Raw genomic sequence first — 19,520 nt, forward strand, 5'->3', positions numbered from 1 at the left:
AGGCCTGGCAGCCTCACCCTCCTCCCTGCCCCAGGGGACCCACGTCTCCAGCCAGCAGCAGGGCTGCCCCCTCACCATACACACATAGCAGGCAAGGGAGGGGAGTGACGTGTTCTTTTATTGAAGCAAGTATGTCCAGTCACACCAAAACTGACATCCTGCATTATGGTACAGCTTCATACTCAGAGTTCATCTTAAATACCAAAACATCAAATCAGGGTATGTATCAAATTGGGAAAATAAAGTAGCAAACATAGACACTGTTTCAAGTAGGTACTAGAACTGATCACCCGTGAAGTGCACGTGGATGTGTACAGAAACCATTCTAAGGCTGTATTCCAAATATATATTCTCAAGTTTTAAGCCTTTCTCATCTCAAAGACATAAACAAAGCAATATGTACTATCAATATACAATCTGTACTAGCTAGAACCTCAGAAAGTGCAAACACACTGTGACAATACAGTGGAACTATTCCTGCTCCACCCAGGACCAGAGGCATGGGCAGCGGGCCTAGGGCTGCCTCCTCCCCAGGCCCAGCCTCTCCCAGTGTCTTCAGGCTCTCCCAGGAGCTTTGGGAATTGGGACCTGGCCCATCCTCACCCAGGCTTCCCCATTAATCAAGGCTCCTGCAGAAGCCGGGAATGCAGAGAGGGACGAGGGTGCGGAATTCCTGCGAGGGAGACGGTCTGCGTGGATGGACCTCACGCTTTCTGAAGGACAGCTGTCCTGTGCCATGGTCAGTAGTGCCCAGGGCTCACACCAGGAAGTCAGACATGGGAAAATGGAGTGTGCTCCTCTAGCTGGATGTAGAAAACACCTCTCAGTATTGGGCAGTTTTATCTGAATGAGCTCCAGCAGTATGGCCTGGCGAATTTTGTTTCTAATTCCAATTAGGGGCGCTGCCCACCCAGGTGGGAGGAGGGCTGTTGGCTCCCTCCCCTCTGTAGGTAGGTTTCAAGACTAGCTCTAAATGTCACCACCCTGGAGTCAGCCGTGTATTTTTCTTCATCACAGCTCAGTGTGTCTTTCCGTCGCAGCCCAAAAACCTGACAACTCCATGCTTCCCTCCCTTATTTTAGATTTCCTGCTTTCTAAAATGTAGTTGAAGAATGATTTGCTGGACACATTGTCACAGAAAATATGCTGCCAGGTGCCCCCTGCCCCTCCCTGACCCCACAAATCCCTGAAAGGAAAATGAAAATGTAAACTTTGGACAGCCTGTACTCAAAGGCTCACTTCCAGAAGTGTGCGGACGTGACCTCCCAGCCACCAGCCCTCCTGAGGGCAGGCGCCCAGATGGAGTGGGACTCACTGCAGCCCGAACCACAGAGCAGGAAGACCAGACCCCAGTACCCTCTAAGGCACTAACCCCGACGTCAGAGACACTGGCTGGAAAGGCGTCCGAGCAGGCAGGGCTCACGTTGGTTTTGGTTGGGTTTTTTAAAATATTTTTTTCATAAGATGTTAATAATCAAAAGTAGAAAATAAAAATCTACATTTCATTAGAATAAGATGTTATCATGGATGCCATCTCCCATGATACTCTCCCCTCTCCCTCCCCAAAGCAGGGCCCTGCCCTGTTATTTAAAATAAACAAAAAAACTTTGTAAGTGCCAAAGGTTGATGCATGAAATAATTACCATTTTTTTTTCTCATAAAAGTTATATACAAAATGGACCCCAACCAGTGAGGCCTCCTCATCTCAACCCACATCAGTCGAAATTTAAACCCAGTTAGTGCGCGTGCTTCCTCTGGCGTCGCGGGCTGCATCCGCCTCAGGCTCTGTTCAGGAGGGTGGTCCTAGAGGGGGACAGGGGACAGGCAGCACTCAGGCCCGAGCAGGGCAGCGGGTCTGAGCCATCCTCAGCCTCCCACCAAACATGTCCGGCAGCCCCGCACCAGGGACGCGGCAGTGCCCAGGCCCCCTTTCCAGGAGGGTGACCCTTGTGCCCACCCTGAGTCCTCCCTCTTCCTCACAGACTCCCATGTCGCTGGCACTCTCCTACCTGAGGGTCTTCCAGCTGTCTTTTTCCATGTGGTTCTCAGGACCCTCACTTTCAAAGGAGGCGACGAAGAGAGCTGAGAGACAGGAAAGTCCCTCAGAGTCTGCGTCCCCATGCAGTGTCTGCCTGAACCCAGCTGTCCCTTCAAGGGTGCGGCCCAGGACAAGGGGACAGTGACCTCTGGCTGGGCTGAACACAGTTCTCTGCTGTGTGGGGCTCTCAGGCTGCCTGCTGGGGACTCTAGGAAGGTTCCTCGTGTTGCAGCTCCTGCCCTAACCCCATGTGACCCTCTCCAGTGGCCACTGGAAACTGAGTCTCTTGTCCTTCTCTTCCATCCATCCCACGACCCACCCTCATGCACACTCGCCCATGCGAGCAGAGCCAGGCCTGTGTGGCATGGAGCAGCCAGCAGGCCACCTCCCAGGGCAACCCCAAAGGGCACCGGGCCTGGACAAGGAGTCAGGTGGGGAGGGAGGCATGCTGCATTGGGAGGCAGCCCTCACCTTCCTCGCTGTAGATGGGCGCCGTGAGCAGGTAACTCTGAATCTTCTTGTCCTTCTCGAAGGGACACTCTACCTGTGTCCATGTCATGAACTCATGGATCTGTCTGGAGATCTCCCAAAATTTCTGAAGGGAGCAAAACCAACTGATGTTCATCTGTCACCTTAAGCACCAAACACTCGGTCAGGGCAGGGGACGCAGGTTTTGGCCTCAGTCTCCTGCCCACTTCACTGGTCCCAGCGAGATGGGACAGTGGCCCTGCACGCTGACCCCGTGGCCATGGTGGCATGCCATGCAGCCTCAGAGCCAGCAGGTGTCCCCCAAGGCCACTCTATCTAGCCCTCCACCTGGGCCATCAGGCCGGCAGCAGGGTCTCTGCCTCTCTGTGCAGGGACCCAAAGAAGGCCCTACTGATGACTCCAGCCTAAGGCAGGCACCCCATCCACACCCAGCCCAGTGGCGCCAACCAGAACATGTCATGATGTCCCTTCTCTGGGACCTTCGGAGGGATCCCTGCTCCTGCCCACCCCTCACCTGTGTGAGGTAGGCATCCGGCAGCCCAGAGCCTCCTACACCTGCCCTGCCACCTATGTCCCACCCTCCCATCCTCAGCAGGTGCCTTCAGGCCCACCAGGCAGGCTCTTCACTTCCATCTGGAATTCTCTGCTGCCTCCTCCCTACTCAAGTCCCTTCCTACCTAAACCCCTCCTGACTTCCAATCCCACAGGGGTGGACAGGGCTGTCTCCCTGTTGGGGCCAGGCTGGAACCACGGTCCTGGATAAATACAATTCCCTGTGACTCCAAGCTCTGCAACTAGGCCATCCACCCAGAAATACAGATGGGCGCACCTCAAACCTCGCAGTCAAACAGCACCCCTGACCCACCATAAGGCTTTCGGTCTTGAAGGCCCTTGTGAACCTCAGGCAGGGCTCAGGAAACCCACAGACCCTTACCCAGGGCTACTGCCTGGCAGCTCCAGTAGCTCAAGACAGTTTCCACCTGGCCTGCCCTGTGCTGGGACCCCATGGGGCTGAGCTCACCTTGAAGTTAATGTGCCCGTTGGGTAGGTGGTTGGTGTGGATTTTGTGCAAGAAGTAGATGTCCTTAACAAAGAGGTTGAACACAGGGATGACAATCTTCTCACGGCTGCTGTTGGCCATCTGGGACCTCTGCGTGGCCCCCTGCAGGGCTGTGCGGTAGTTGCAGAAGTTGCTGGACGGGTCCATGTGATGCTGTGGGCACAGGGAGGACCTGGTGAGCATCACAGCCCCATGCCCCTCTGACCTGCTCAAGACACCCCTCTGCAGAGCAGGAGGCAGCAGACAGAGAAGGCACCTGGCCCCTGGGCAGCCTGGGAGTTAGCACAGGGGAGGGGACGCCCAAGGTTGCCTGGCTGAGCTCTGGAGCCAGGGCTTCTGAGTTCAGGTCCCGGCATCCTCTGGAAAGCCATAAAGAAGTGTCATTGCCCTGCCTGCCAAGCCTGACCCCCTCGCCCTCCTTCCTTTGAGACTTCCCTTTGCTCCTCTACTTAGATCAACATCTCCCAGACCTGATCAGCTCTACAAGACACATGCTTTGCAAAAATGGACTCTGTGATCACACACATCTGAGGAAGGCTGCAGATGATCCTGTCTGCCAGCCTCTGGGCCATCTAGACAAGCCAGGACCTGGAGACACTGACCAAGGAAAAGGCAGTGTCTTCCAGCACAACCCCACTCTTGTCAAATTCTTGCTTAACCGCCTTCCACTCTGGAACTTGCCTTAGGCGATGCCGGGTCCGCCTGAAGTAACCGAGGACACCTTAAGTCCCCGCTGCTGGAGGATAAACACACCAGGCCAACTCAGCCAGCAGGTAGGTGCTGACCACAGGGAGAGGACAGCAGCTCCCCACCCCCACTGTCAGGGCCCCCTTCGAGCCGTTGCGGGACAAAGTGGGTGCGGCTCGCAGCTGTGACAGGGACTCAGGTGCCTACCTCCAAGACATCAAACTTGGCTGTCTTGACCTTGGACCAAGTTTTCTTCAGCCTCGCCACAGGACTGAGGTTCATGCCAGCTGCAGAGGACAGCAGGTAGGGTCAGGGCTGGGGGGCGGGCCACACAGCAGTCCCACCCTGGGTGCCCAGTCACTCACAGATGATGGCCATCATGGAGTTGAAGTTCCCAATGTTGAAGCACTCCCGGGCCACATCAATGAAAAACTCCAACATGCGGGTCCGGTGTTTCTTCTTCACCACCTGGAAGGTGGCAGGTGACCTCAGCACGGCGCTGCCAGGGGACAGCAGGAGCTGGGGCCACCAGGCAGAGGAACAGAGGGGCAGGGAGGACCTTGGGACTTAGCTTCTGGCCACAGTGGGCTGGTCCAGGTCTATGGCTGCGTCTGGGTGGCCCAGACATGCGCACAGCCTATGCTCAGGCTCCTCAGTCATCAAAGGGAGGGCACCATCTGCCCCAGAGGGCTGTGAGGGCCTGCAAAGCCTCACACAGGCAAGAAAAATGGTGCTGGGCATGAGGAGCACTCCATGGACAGGGTGTCTGTTGTCACTGAAGGAATCGCTGTATGTTGGGGTTGGGGGACCACCAAGGCCCTGACAATGCACAGGGACTTCGTGCGTTCACTCTTAAAGTTCCATCATCTAACTTCTGGGGCAGGATCAGGGCCTCGCTGGGTGTGGGCATGGCAGCCACCCCACCATGTCTGCCGTCGGTACTTACCCGGCACACCTCAGTGGCCACCAGCATGCTCAGGCAGTTGAACCAGTTGTCGTAGGCCTCCAGGCTGTAGGTCTTAGTCAGGTCCCCTCGGCACTGGAAAGGACACACCAGGTCATAGGGGGCCTGGAGGACCCTGGCTGGACAACTCAGTCCCCACAGCTGGCCCTAGTCCCCAGCCATGGCTCAGCCTACACTGCAGCAGCCTCCATCATGCCTGCCTGCTCCTTGCTGCCCAGTGCAGGGCTGGCAAGCCAGGCTGGCTCCCCAGCCCAAGTCTGTGACCTTTCCCAGCACTCATCATCCATGACCAGCACAGCCATCTAAGGCCTCTTGGAGCAGGTGCTAGGAGGGCCAGTGCCACATCCATCAGGGCTCATGGCCCAGCACTCCAGAGGCACTAAGTGAGGCCCACACCCACCCTGCATGGAGTGCAAGTGCCAGGCAGACAGGGCTGGCAGGGGTGCCACGGGCCTTGGCCCACTTACCCTGTGGTTGTCCAAGGAGTCCATGTGGCTGACGATCTGCATCAAGTCCTCAGGGTAAATGCTGCTGACCCTGTCCTGGGGTGGAAGACAGCAAAGGGAAGGTGACAAGCCTCCCCTGGAGAAGGGACAGCACTGCATAGGCGTGGGCACAGGGAGAGGAGGAGCTGCCCAGGGCATAGGACCTTCACCTCCTCCCAGGCCAGTCCTCCATCCTAGGGCCACTACAGTCCCCACTGCAGGACGGCGCTGCTCCAGCTCCTCCCACTGACACAGCACTGCTGTGCTCCTGAGGATGTGAGTGCCAGGCACAGAGGTGCCCACCACTCAGATGGGCACACACCTGGCATGAAGTGTAGCAGCTGGGACTGGCAAGCGGGCTTCCCTGATGGCTCAGTGTGACTAGCAGGGGCCTGCAGTGCTGTGCTGAAAGAGGCACTGTGGTCCCGCAGCCCCCGCCCCCCAGTCAGGGCATGAAGCAGCACTGACCAGCTCAATGTGAGTCAGCTGCTGGGCCAGCACCAGGGGGTCGCAGCACACGCCCAGGATGTCCTTCTGGGCGGCTGGTGGCTTGGTCTTGAGGATGGGCCCCTTGTCTACAGCCGGTGGTCGGAGCTTCTCGCGCAGTTCCTGGAGCTGGCTCCGGGCAGCCAGGGACAGCAACAGGCTCTGCGTCATCTGGGCAATGGCCTTCTTCACTGTGCCATTCTCCTGTGGGGTTGAGGGCAATAAGGGTGCCAGCATGGGCTGGCAGCAAGCCCACCACCACTGTGGGTAGGATCCATCTCACCTCCAGGGATGTGCCTGACCAACGTAAGCCCACAGCTCCTATCTAAACCTCAGCCTTCAGGCCTTCAAGGACAAAGTGGGGCACAGTGTGGGCTCCTCTGAGGACTGCTGGGGAGGGGTCTCAGTGGGCTGTCCTGCTGCAGAACGAGGCTAAGGGCAGAGACAGGCTCAAGGCTGAGCTTTTGGGTCTGAAAAGCATGACTTTTTCAGAGGTGGCCCACTGAGGTGCTTCCTGCAGCAGGAGCGGCCCATAGAACAGTTCAAGGCATGGGAAAGGCTTCTGCCAAAGCCAGGAGTCTCTGCCCCCTAGGTGGGGGCAGCCTGGGATCCCTGGCTCCTCCTGGAGTACTCTAGGTGAACAGGAGCTGCTAAGCACAGGAAATGCTTCTACTGTGGAGGCCCAGTTGGCCCAGGCATCTCCAGTTTTCTCTCCACCAAAGGCAAGGGTGAAGACATTTGAAAAATGGGAGGCCTATTTAAAGCCTTACCCCCACCTCCTCTCACTAATCCAGGACAGGCAGAACCTTACAAACTCTCAATAGGCTCCCACTCCAGGACAAGAACAGCAAGGGCCAGGAGAGGGTCGAGGCAATGATCGCCAGGCCTGCAACTGGGCTGCAAGGTCCCTGTGTGCAGTATCATGAGTGACCCTGGCCCACTGCTGGACAGCTGAGCTGTCATCTGGGGGAAGGGAGGTTGAATGGGGCCACCCAGCAACTCTCCTGGGGGAGTAACATGGAAGGGGACCACATACAGAATTATCCCCGAAGCCCCCACCCTCCCAAGGGCAGACCCTGACACACACCCAAGGACCCTGACCAGAGCCCAGAGAGCACTCACCTCGTCGCACTGGGTTACACGGTGTGTGATGGCTTTCAGCTCAGCCATGGCCTTCTCATCCTGGAAGTCATAGGGGAAGGCCTCCGTCCACTCCTTCAGGAGCTGCACGATCTTGGCTGAGAAGGACTTCAGCTTGGCCTGGGGCAGCAGAGGATACGGAGTGAGGCCCCACAGGGCAGAGCAGAGGACAAGATGGCAAATTGTGCAAGCTTCCCACATCCCCGAGCCACACCCCAGGGCCTGTGCTGGGCACAGCCCCCAACTGCGTGCCACCTGCAGTTTGGCCAGACCTGAACCACCACAGGACTCCTGTTTGGTTCCTTCTTCCTTTCCCTTAAGTTGGCTTTCTTTTTCACTTAAATAAACTTATATTCAAAAAACCTACCCCATCTCTAAGGTGACAAAAAACTAATTCCATTTGCTATAATGAGAAGTCACCCATAAAAACAATACAGTAAAATAATCCAAACCAAGCCATCCAGTTAGAGGAGAGCTCCCGTCTGCCCCCCGCGGTTGAAAGCAGGGCGACAGCGCTGAAAGGGGTGTGACCCTGAGGAGAGGCGACGCGCCCCCGCGTCCTAGTCCACAGGCACGCACGACCCCACCCAGCACAGGGCCTAGAGCATGAGGACTGGCCCTCTTGGCTGAAACGACTTCGACCCTCTCGGAAGATGCCCGCGCTGCCTCAACCCCCATGGAGGGGGGACTGTGCCCGAGGCTCAGTCGCCGCGCCCCCATCCAATCCCCTAGAACGCACCACGGGCCAAGCCCCTCCTGCGTCCACAAAGACTTTGCGCCAGCCCACATCAGCCCACTCAGACCGCTGGACCTCGCCCCCGGCCCCTGCACCACCCAGTCCACAGCCCTGCGGCTTTCTTCGCCCACGTCGCACAGCCTCCAAACCACGGGATTACGCCCACGTTGCCGGCTCAGGCCTCCCCCTCCCACTACGCCCCTAACCCAACCCACAGCTCCATACCAGACCTCACAGTGGCGCCACGCCCCAACTCAGACCCGCCCCACAGCCCCAGCCAGGCCACGCCCCAACCCTAGCCCTGACCCCGCCCCCAGGCCCCGCCAGCCCAGCCAAGCCATGCCTAACCCTAGCCCTGACCCCGCCCCGAGACCCCACCGCCCCAGTCAGGCCACGCCCCAACCCCAGCCATGACCCCACCCCCTGGTACTACCCTGGACCCCACCCTACAACCCCAGCTAGGCCACGCCCAACCCTAGCCCTGACCCCACCCCTGCCCCAACCAGGCCACGCCCCAACCCTAGCCCTGACCCCATCCCCTGGCCCCACCCTGGACCCCGTCCCACAGTCCCAGCCAGGCCAAGCCCCAACTCTAGCCCTGGCCCCGCCCCCTGGCTCCACACGGAACCCCGCCCCATGCCTCCAGCCCCTAGCCTTGACCTCACCTCCCGCCCCCTGCCCCCGCCCTTGCCCCAGCCAGGCCCCGGATCACCTTTTCAGGCCCGGCCTCCAGCTGCTGCTTCTGCTCCACACAGATCTGCCCCACACGGGCCAGCAGGTCATGAGGGGGCATAAAGACCCGGGAGCTCAGGAGAAAGGTGAAGATGTACGTCCTCTGAAGGCAGGAGACGGAGAGAGGGCGGAGGGAGGGTGAGGCTCGGCGGAAGCAGGCCCCCCGGGGGCTCACCGCGCTGCTTCACCTGGCCCGGCTGCTTCCCAGGCCCAGCACCGCCCGTCCGGCGGCCATGCCTTCGCCTGCCCGGTTCCCTTCGCCTTGCAGGCCCTTCCTCCTCTTACTGCTACCTCGGCCCTGCCTACCTAGGAGGCACAGCTCGACCCCCGCCTCCCAGCAGCTCTCCGAGGGCTCCTAGCAGCCTTCCTCCACTGGGATTCTACCCCTCTCTGCCCCAAGCCACCATAGGGCTAACCCCAGCCTGGGACGTTGGTAGGGCTCCATGGGGCTCGCTGCGCCAGGATGCAAGCCAGTTGCTTCTTCAGATCCTCGCGGGCCGGGCTGGAGGTCAGCGGTGGGGAGGGTGGGGGATGCAGGGAGGTTAGCACAGGAGCGGGGCCTATCGGGAGCAGGGTTGATCCATGGGGCGGGGCCTCATCAGCAGGGTCGAGGCCCCATCAGCAGGGGCGGGGCCTGAGAAGCAATGGTGGTAGGGGTCCCTGCACTCTCTGACCAGCTCTGGGCCTAGACCCTGACTGCCAGAGCAGGGCCCCTCCATACCACATCCACATGCCCTCCATCGAGATCCTCATGGGCTGGGTTCTTGGGCCTTTTGTCTAATGAGGGTCAGTGTCTGTGGGAACTTCACTTTGACTCCTGCTTGTGGACAGGGTAGACTTGCAGGTCAGGGAGACTGCCTGGGACTCCCTAGAGGGACTCTGCCCCACGTGGCTGCTGCAGGCTGGGCTGCCCAGGAGCCTCTGCCCCTACTCCCAGCCCAAATAACCCGGTTTTTCTTGCCCTAACCAGAAGCAAGCCAGGTTGTATTTGCTGAGAGTACAGGCCTCCTGGAGCAGGGCTCAGGGGCCTGGGCTGGCACTGCCCACCGCAGCCCTCCCTAGAGCACCGGGGACTCCTCTAACATCCTGCAAACTTCCCACGCCCTGCCCCAGGCTGTGCAGCATGGGGACTTGGGGGGTCAGAGCCAGCACATCTCTCAGGGTCCACCTTCTAAGGAGACAACCAAGATGTGGAGGAAAGGCCCGCCATGGAGCTCTTGGCCAAGGGCAGGGCACCCAAGGCGAGAGCCTGTGCATCTCCAAGGAGGAGCACGGAGACCATGTGTGTGTGTTTGTGTGCATATGTGAGTGTGTTCAGCTACCCGTGCACATGGGGAACGGTGGGGTGGCAGGGGAGGGGTAGATGCTTGGCAGAGGAGCCAATGCCCAACTGGGCTCTCCTGCCCCTACCATCCCTCTGTCCTCTCCTGGGAAGCTGGTCAGATCCCAGGGCACAGGGACCACACTGGGTGACCGCCAAGTTGGCTCCTCTGGGGTAGGCCTCTGAGAGGGGCGGCTTCTCCAGCTGCAGCATGAGGCCCATGTCCCACAGACGGTCCTGCCCTGGACTACTTCAGGGCCTTGGGCCTCTCCCCTGGCTCTGCCCTGTGAGCACTCACCAGCCTGTCTGCACTGCCATCTCCAGCCCCAGCCAAACCCTGACAGGGCTTACGGGACGGACAGAAGAACAGATGGAAGAGGAGGAGGAGAAGCGGGCAACAGAAAGGCAAGGCCCCCTCACCCAAAGCCCAGAAGGCAGAGGAAGCCTGGCAGGTGGTGAAGCCAGGCTGACTGCAGCCCCGTTCATTGGAAGCTAGAGGGCAGCATCCCTCCCGCCCACCTCCCTGCAAGCTAACTCCCAGGCTGACTAGCAGGGCAGGGAGGGAGAGGGGGTAGCATGACATGGGCAGGACTGGCCCTCCCAGAGGGTAAATGCTCAGCTCACAAGAGGGAGCTGGCAGGCCCAGTGCCACTGCTGCTAAGAGACATCACCCTCCAGGGGGAGGAAAGCTACACTTGACAAGGGAACGCTTTCTGTTCCAATACTGTATCATGCCACCTTGAGGTGAAAAGGGAGGATTAGGGTTGTTGCCTAGGAACAGTCCCCGAGTCAGCCTGAACAGGGCTCTGCTGACAGGGCACGGCAAGCCAGGCCATCTCCTCTTCATTCTGGACCACCAGGGTTTATGTACAAACCAGCTTCCCAGCTCAGCCCTAGGCTCCAGGACCTGGGCTGGGCGTGCCCTCGCCAGGACCCCAAGTGCTGGCTTTGCCCTTTAAAACTCCTCTTCCGCCTTGGAGGCCCTGCTCAGAACTCAGGGCCTTGCTCGGCCCTTGTGTGTTTCTGCTTCCCGTGTCCCCAGGATCATCTCCTCCTGCCTGGGGCAGCAGCAGGGAAGTCACAGCAGGTTCCCCCAGGCCCCCTGCTAGCTGGGGGTGTATGCAGAGCAGAAGGCAGAGAAGGCCCTGGAGGTGGGCCTGGGCCCTCCACTGCCCTGCCCCTCCTGCAGCCCCATCCAGCTCTACCACTCTGTGGGGGCCTCCCTCCCACACCTGACATCTGCTGGAGCCCAGGTCACCCCATTAGTCTCACTCCACAAGGCCCCACGTACTCACATCGGGGTAATAATCCACTGTGGGAACAAGGTGCTCCATCAGGGCCTCCAGGGACCCAGAGATGAGGCGTCCATCTTGGAAGATGAGGTCCCCGGCGCCACCACCGGCCCCGCCTCCACGCTCCCCCATGCCAGGCTGCACCTGTCCACTACAGCTGGGCCCAAGGATGCTGGAGAAGACAACGGACGTCTGGGGCATAGTTTCCTGGGAGAAAAGAGCAAGGACATGAGGCATCAAAGGCGCCTCCACAGCTCCACAGACCCTCCTCCCAGGCAGCCTGCAGCCTGCATGCATGTGCACAGGGGTGCGTGGCAGGGGCACAGCAGTACAGGCAGAGGGCACCCCCATCCCAGGGGAGGGGCAGGCGGGCTCCTCAGTGGTCCCCCAGCTGCTGCACATCTGATCACTGTGTCTTCAGCTCCCTGCGGGCCAGGCCTCATTCCAGGGCCCTGGACACTCAGAGCCAGCAGAGAAGAGAAACTCTGGAGAAATCGTCCGAGGAGGGACAGGGAGCCCGCGGTGGGCAGTCAGGGCCGCCTGGGGTGAGAGGGCTGTGAACAACTGATGGGGCTGGCCACGCAGCTCCCAGGATAAGAAAGGAACACCCTAGGCATGAGGGACAGCGGGTGCCGAGGTCCTGACCCAGAGATGTGTGCAGCCGGGAGCTGGGAGGGCAGTCTGAGGACTCAGGGCCGGACACACAGGCTGCATGTGCTGCTTCGTGAGGTGGGAGCCTGGGGCTCTGAGCACAGTGGTCTGACTTGTGGTGGCTGCCGTGTGGACGGTGGGTCTTGCCACAGCCCAGGGAGAGCTTGCTCAGGCAGGTGGTAGCAGGAGTGGTGAGCAGGGCCACTCCACACGGTGAAGGTCTGGGGCCGAGCGGCTGACCAATATGAGGTGGGCGGGGCTGGAGAGAGATCTGGAACTGGCTTGGAGTGAATCTGAATGCTCCTGAGATGCAGATGTCTGAGCAGCTGGGCCTCCTGGCGGGCTCGGTGCCCACACTGGGACTGTCCTCTGTGGCATGGCCCGCTGTGACGGGGCTCAGGGTCTCACCACACCCTGCAGCTGGGAGTTCTTGTGAAGCCTAAGGGAGTCTGAAGCCCTCTGGGCCTGTTTCCCCAGTGCCCCAGACAGCCAACCATGCCTGGGAGAAGCCAAGTGGAGACTGGGCAATGCAGCATTTGCCAGCCTGAGAGCCAGGGGTGGCCTGCCTATGGCCTTGTCTGCACACAGAGCCAGCCTCACCCTCCTGGCCCTCAAGGGAAGGCAGCACAGGTGCCAGCAGCTGAGGTCAGGTGGAGGAGCCAGGCCCTCCTGCCATTTTGGCCTTAGTTTCCCCTCTGGGCAGAGCATGTTGCCATGATTACTTCAGTGCCATGACAGGACCGTGGGCCCCTGCCCTGTAGGGGCCTTACAAGCAGAGAGCGGACCACCTGCCCGCCGCCCGCCCCCCATACACACACACACAGCACGTCCCTGTCCCTGCCACCAGGGAAAAAAGGGCATCCGGCCCAGATGACACTGGTTTTCCCACCAAATGCCTAAAGGTTTCCTTGGAATTCTTAGAAAATCCTTAGCAAGGAGAGCAATAACGCAACCAAAGGCCCCACAATGAGGCTGGGTGGAATCTCCAGGCCCCCAGGCTCAGTGCTGTCCCCACTCCAGGGCAGGGAGGTCATGGCTCAGACTCACACAATGCTCCCCTCAGACTCAGGCCAGCAGTGGTGCCTCACACAAGTTAGAATGCACATTCTCAGGCCTAGCCCCAGACCTGCTGGTCAGAAACTCAGGGTGGCTGCTTCTGTACTCCAACACACCCTCTACTCCAGCCCAAGAACCACTGATGTGAGCCAATCCTTCATTTTTCAGATGGTGAAACTGAGGCACAGTGGGAAGGAACTCAATTAAGGAAACTCCAGGAGTTCCAAGTCCAGCCTAGGTGTCACCACCTCCAGGAAGACTCCCTGGGTTTAACCTAGACTGTTGACCCACAAAGCCAGAAGTGGCTGTATCATTCACTTGTGTGTCCTATTGCTGGCCCAGGGTGGCACTCAGTGACCATTTGTGCAATGAAGTCATGAAGGTGGGCTCACAGACCCCTTGTTGCCCACAGCTGCTCAGCACTGTCTCAGGCATCTTACCTGAGGCCAATGCACTCTGAGACAACTTCCCCAAGATCACAGTTCTGGGTTCAAAAGGTGACCAGCAGGTGGTAACCTTGGTCAGTTGGGCCTCCTCACCCCAAGCTCTTGGAGTCATCAGAGAGGGCATTTGCCATGCCACTGGCCTCTCCCACTGCAGGCTGCTCTGATCAGGAGGTAGTATGTGGGGGATGCACTCTGACACCCCACAAACTCAGCCCCAGCCGATCCCCCCACAGGGCAAGGCCACTCCACGTCCAGCCTTCAGAGAGACCTGCCTCAGTGCCGGGAGGCCTGCCTAGCAGCTGAGGAGCCAGCCTGGGGACCCGGCCCACTGGTCAGCAGCCAGAGAGGGGCTGGGAAGGCCACATGGGAGCTGGTCACCTTCAAGGGTGGGGGCCTGGAGGAGGAGCATGCAGGGATGTCCCAGGCAAGCAGGGGTTCTGCACATGCTCACAATCCTTTCGGGGAGTCAGCAGAGCCTGAGGGGGCCCGTGTGGAGCCACACTGACCTGAGAGGTGGGGTGCTCTGGGTTCCTTCTGTCCTGCCTACCTGGAGACCCACCTGGGGACATGGCCCAGTGCTAGGTCTCCTGCATTCAACAGTTTTAAACCAAGACCCTGCAGGTCTGGGGGATGCCCCATGAGCCTCTACCCCTGAAAGCTCAAGCCTAGCAGGGCCCACCCTGCCCAGCTATGGAGCACTTCGAGGAGGGTCTCCAGGGCTCAGTGCCAAGTGGAGAGGCAGGTTCACTACATGGCTTTTCCCGGGCAGGAATCCTGGCCCCGCAGCAGGCCCACTCCTTGTTCCTGGGTGCTTCTGGCCAGCCCTCGACCTTCCCAGCTGTGAAATGGTGATGATGACAGCACTTCCCCTGTGGGGTCCCCTGCCGGCCACCCCCACCCAGCCCTGAGGTCACTTGTTCTTGCACCTGCTTCCTCCTCGCCCCAACAGCAGGGACAGGCACTTCGATGTGCAACTGCAAACCTGTGTATCTGAACAGCTGTGTCTACCCCCAGGCGGCCCCTTCCCAGGGAAGAACTGCACACTGGGCCCTTGGCTCCAGTCACAGCAATAGCGATCATGATACAGTGATGGCCAGGGTGCTGAACACTGAAAACGGCAATGCTAGAGTTGAAGAATCCCAGTTACTCCTCACAATCACCCGCTATGCTCCCAGAGAACCCTTTATTCCCTTACGCAGGTGAGGGCTCAGTAACTGCCCCAGGTCACAGCCAGAGGGCAGCAGTGCCAGGATTCACACCGAGCAAGCAGCAGGGGCAGGCAGGGGGCCCAAGTCTGAGCCTGGCTCCACCACCTGTCTTGGCTGTATCAAGATCCTCAAACCCTCGGCGCCTTAATTTCTTTGTCTATAAAATGGGCACAGGGAGCACTACTTTAGGGGTTTGCAGGGAGGATCAGAGGAGCCCCTGTGTAAGGTGCTGGGCACCAGGTGGCTCCTCACCCCCAGGAGCTGACTCCCACCAGCATGACTGCTCAGCACCTCTCCAGCCCACACAGGAGGCACTGCTTATTCTAGACACACTGGCCCTTTGTGTCTGGGCACTGTGGAGAGCTCAGGAAGCCCCCCCCAGGGCTAGGCAGAGACAGGGCTGTGGCGGGCCAGCTTGCTCAACCAGCATTTGTGGGAACCATCACCTCCACCCCAGGTCCAGCTGGGGCTGGCCTGGACAGAGCAGGCCACCCTGACCCCAGAGAACCAGACCCTGCATGGATGCTCTAAGGCCAGGTGTGGTCCCCGAAGCAGGAGCAGCACCTTCTCCTGAGCCAGAAACTGGTGGGATTGGGCCCAGTGCTCCCCCTTCAGGTAGCTCAGCTGCACACTAGAGTTCTAGACCCTTCCCCTACAGCCTCTCAGTTCCAAGTGTGGCCGCTGGACCTGCAGCTACAGCATGACCTGTCGCTTGTCAAAGTGCAGATCTCAAGTTCCAGGCCAGGCCTGCTGGGTCACATCTGCTGCTGAGCAAGACACCAGATGAATCATATGCAGGTGAATGGAAGGCCCAGGAAGCCCACCTGCGTGAGAGCCTCAGCCTCCAGGTAAGCTGCACTGGCTAACCCAGGGCAGGGGCCGGGTACAGAGGCTCATGCCTGTAATCCCAGCACTTTGGGAGGCCGAGGTGGGTGGATCGCTTGAACCCAGGAGTTGGAGACAAGCCTGGGTAACATAGAGACCCCTGTCTCTACTAAAATTCAAAGAAAAGTTAGCTAGGTGTGGTGGCACATATCTGTGGTTCCAGCTACTTGGGGAGCTGAGTCAGGGGGATCACTTGAGCCCAGGAGGTTGAGGCTACAGTGAGCCATGATCATACCACTGCACTCCAGCCTGGGCAACAGAACCAGAGCCTGCCTCAATCAATCAATCAATAAACAAACCAGGGCAGGCCCTTGGCTGTAGTACGTGCACACCAGCACCACGTGGCGACTTTTCAAAGACACCGTGCCTGACCCCCACCCCAACAACTCTAATTTAATGGGTCTCGGGGGCAGGAGAGGCACTGGCATCTTCCACAGACTTCCAGGAAGCACGGGGAGCCTCTCTCCTGCCTCAGCTGCTGCTGGCTGCATCAGACCCATCTCGAGGCAGCAGACCCTGTGAAGGGCTCAGGAAGCACCCTCCCCCTTCCCCCGGGATGTAGGCACAGACGGGGCCGGGGCCAGCCAGTGTGCCAGACCAACGTCTGTGGCAACCCTCACCTGGAAGAGCAGCAGCCCCTTGCAGGGAGTTGGGGACAGGCTTGCACCCTACACTAGCCCCTCTGACTCCTTGGAGCAGCAGCCCCTTGCAGGGAGTGGGGGACAGGCTTTCACCCAGCAGTCCCTCTGGCTCCTTGCAGCCCCTCCTCTGTTCAGGCAGGAAGGAAAGCGCCTCCTAATTATAGAGCTAATCAACACAGAAGAAACGTGCTCACAGCGAGGCGGGGAAGAGTGACTCACTGTCTCCTGGAGGACGCGCCTCACTCCCTTCTTACCTCCCACACAGGGCCGGTGGGCACAAGGGCAGTCCAGAGGCCCAGCCTGCTGGTGAGAGAGGGGCCCTCTTCTATCTCGGGAGAGAGCCAGTTTCCATACTTGGCTTTACTTGGCTCTCTGGGGGCAACATTTGAGAAGGGGGTCCTCCCTGTATCTGAGCCCAAGTCATCCTGGCTGGGCCTTGAGGGTCACACTCCTGCCCTGCACAGCCTCAGCAGCACTGTGGGAGGCCTGGAGTGGAGGCTGCCTGAGAGAGGCTGAACCTAGAGACCCCTTGCCACCTGCCTGCCGGGATGCGCTGCAGCAGGCCAGAGGGGAGGCGGCAGACAACAAGGCACAGGGCTCTCCCCAGGCCTCCACTACTCCGCCTGAGTGTGGCTGTCCCAGCCTTTTCAGGCTCGACCCAAGGTGCCCCACTTGGCACATGTGCTGCTGTCCCCCAGAGGATGAAGTGACTCATGGGGTCCTGCTGCTGTCCCGCCTTGGTCTGCCACAGGTGATACTATCCTGAGAGGCCCCCACAGCTGCACCCCAGTCTCTCATGCCCTTGTCTGCAGCCCCACACACCTGAGTCCGTTCCCGCAGTTGCAGATCTTGGGCCTGGGACTGCAGAGCATGCCAGAGAACAGGCTCTGTCCCCACACCTGCAGGAAGCCTCGGGGTGGCCCTGAGCCTGCTTCCTCGGCTGGACACTGGGTGTGGAATGTCTCGTCCCGCCTCCCTGCAGGGTTGCAGTGAGGTTGAAGTGAGAGACGGAAGTTAGTGCGGTTGTGTGCCTGGAGTGGAACCAGATATGTGGTTCTGTGCCGCCCACATCTAGGCCTTCCCTCAATGGTGCCCAGTGGCCCAGCACTGGGTGCCACTGCTTCTGACCTGTGGCCTCTGACCTAGGCCCTTAGGACCATGGGCACACACGACACCGCCAGCCCTGGGAGAGGTTGGGGCTGGGGCAGGTTAACACCTTGTAGGAATCCTCACCCCAGAGGCACTGTTTTGAGACACAGAAGTTTCACAGAGCCTCTCCAGAGATGACTGGGACACCAGCTGATGTTGGAACACATCCCGGCATCTCTCCACTCGCTCCCGGCCTCCTGCTGCCCGGGACTGTGCTTCCCAATAAAGCGAGCACAGCCAACATTTCCCTGAGCTCTGATCTCAGGTCTAAGATGGGTTCTGAGACCTTGCACCACCCCGTAGAGTGAGTAGGGTAGAGGAAGGGCTGTCATCTGGTTTCTCAATCCCCTCTGACTCTAGAACAGCCACATGCTGATGGCGCCAAAGTGCCAGGAGGGGAGAGGCCAGGAGCCTGCATCCACAAGTGGGCCAGGCCTCCCATCGGCGGTCGGCCTGGGGCAGTTCCTCCGTCTGTGTGAGCCTTAGTGGCACTGGCACCTGAACCTCATGGTGGCTGTGGGGAGGGCGGGGGTGGCAGGGACACACGTGGAGTGTGGCTTCCAGCCTAGCATGAGTGCTCACATGCGGGGCGTGCTTCAGTGCAAGTGAACGCTGCTCTCGGGGCTCTGCTCAGCCTGGGTGAGGGACTGTGGGAACACAGCCCTGGATCTCTGGGACCTTTTGCAGTGGGTATGTTCTGGAGCTTGGCCTCAGTACAACTCAGGGGAGAGGCACTTTTAGGGGACATAGCCTAAAACTTTAGCTTCTGAATATTCACAGCTCCCCCCACAACACTCACACACACAGGTTCACACAGGTGCACACATGCACACACAGATGCACACGCCCCTTCACACCAAGGAATACACTGTGCCAAGCACACAGCACTGAGAGTGGAGGGCACTATGTTAAGTGGAGCAAGCCAGGTACGGAAAGACCAACGCTGCATGTTCCCACTCAGGTGGGAGCTGAAAACCTTGCTATCATGGAGGTAGACAGTAGAATAATGGCTACCAGAGGGCAGGAGCAGGAAACAAAGATAGCTTAGGCAACCAGTACAGACTCACATTTAGATAGAAGAAATAAGTTCTAATATTCCATAACAGACTCAGGTGGCTATAGTTTGCAGCAATGTATTACATACTTCCAAAGAGAGAGAAGACTTGAAATGTTCCCAACACATAGAAATGATAAATGCTCGAGATTATGGACACCCCAAATACCCTTCCTTGATCATCACACACCCCGTGCATGTAAAAAATACATGTACCCCATAACTATGTAAAATACTACATATGAATAAAAGAAAAGAATAGCTTGGGGAGAGGAAAAAAGCATAGAGAGCAGGAATGGAAGTGGCTAGACTAAGGGTCCAGGGTGAGAAGAGGGGAGGGGGCAGCCAGGATCTGAGAAACTCCAGCCTTTTAAGAAAGTAAGAGGGACCCTATGCAGCCCCAGTGCCATGAGAGATCCTGGGAGAGGGAGGGAAAGAGGGATATTTTTGCCAAAGAGTATGAATGACATTCCTTTTTGCAGCCTCTTCAAGAGACGTTGGAGAGTTTTTTGTTGGTTTTTTTGTTTTGAGACAGAGTCTTGCTCTGTGACCCAAGCTTGGAGTGCAGTGGCACGATATTGGCTCACTGCAACCTCCACCTCACAGGTTCAAGCGATTCTCCTGCCTCAGCCTCCTGAGTAGCTGGGATTACAGGTGTACACCACCATGCCCAGCTAATGTTTGTATTTTTAGTAGAGACAGAGTTTCACGATGTTGGCCAGGCTGGTCTTGAACTCCTGGCCAGTCTCAAGTGATCTGCATGCCTCAACGTCTCAAAGTGCTGGGATTACAGGGTTTAGCCACCGCACCCAGCCTGCTACCCAGCTTTCTAATGTGGCCCATGCCTGCCCCCCAGGCAGCACACAGAGAGAGGCCATCTGCCTCTGGCCTCATGTGTGCAAAAGCTGGATGCACTCCTCAGGAGGGGCAGCCACACAGCACGTACACCTTTCCTGAGCTGATGCACAGTCCTTCCCTCCACTCAAACTCCAGCCATGGA

The 19,520-nt window shown here is 58.8% G+C and overlaps 1 protein-coding gene across 1 annotated transcript in view; it reads right to left on the minus strand.

Moving 5' to 3' along the window:
- Positions 1 to 99: 99 nt before the first annotated feature.
- The window catches only part of RASGEF1A (RasGEF domain family member 1A), a 72,008-nt gene continuing 52,587 nt past the window's right edge, over positions 100 to 19,520 (minus strand). Inside the window, exons 2-13 of the mRNA XM_025396972.1 lie at positions 11,434 to 11,637; positions 8,798 to 8,920; positions 7,332 to 7,469; positions 6,192 to 6,413; positions 5,706 to 5,780; positions 5,221 to 5,313; positions 4,640 to 4,742; positions 4,482 to 4,561; positions 3,549 to 3,740; positions 2,510 to 2,633; positions 2,010 to 2,082; positions 100 to 1,803 (exon numbers count right to left, since the gene is read on the minus strand). Of these exons, the coding sequence (XP_025252757.1) occupies positions 1,779 to 1,803; positions 2,010 to 2,082; positions 2,510 to 2,633; positions 3,549 to 3,740; positions 4,482 to 4,561; positions 4,640 to 4,742; positions 5,221 to 5,313; positions 5,706 to 5,780; positions 6,192 to 6,413; positions 7,332 to 7,469; positions 8,798 to 8,920; positions 11,434 to 11,631 (1,446 nt within the window). The 5' untranslated portion in view covers positions 11,632 to 11,637 and the 3' untranslated portion in view covers positions 100 to 1,778. The remainder of the gene's footprint in view (positions 1,804 to 2,009; positions 2,083 to 2,509; positions 2,634 to 3,548; positions 3,741 to 4,481; positions 4,562 to 4,639; positions 4,743 to 5,220; positions 5,314 to 5,705; positions 5,781 to 6,191; positions 6,414 to 7,331; positions 7,470 to 8,797; positions 8,921 to 11,433; positions 11,638 to 19,520) is intronic.

This window comes from Theropithecus gelada, chromosome 9 (assembly GCF_003255815.1).
Source record: "Theropithecus gelada isolate Dixy chromosome 9, Tgel_1.0, whole genome shotgun sequence".
NCBI lineage: Eukaryota > Metazoa > Chordata > Mammalia > Primates > Cercopithecidae > Theropithecus > Theropithecus gelada.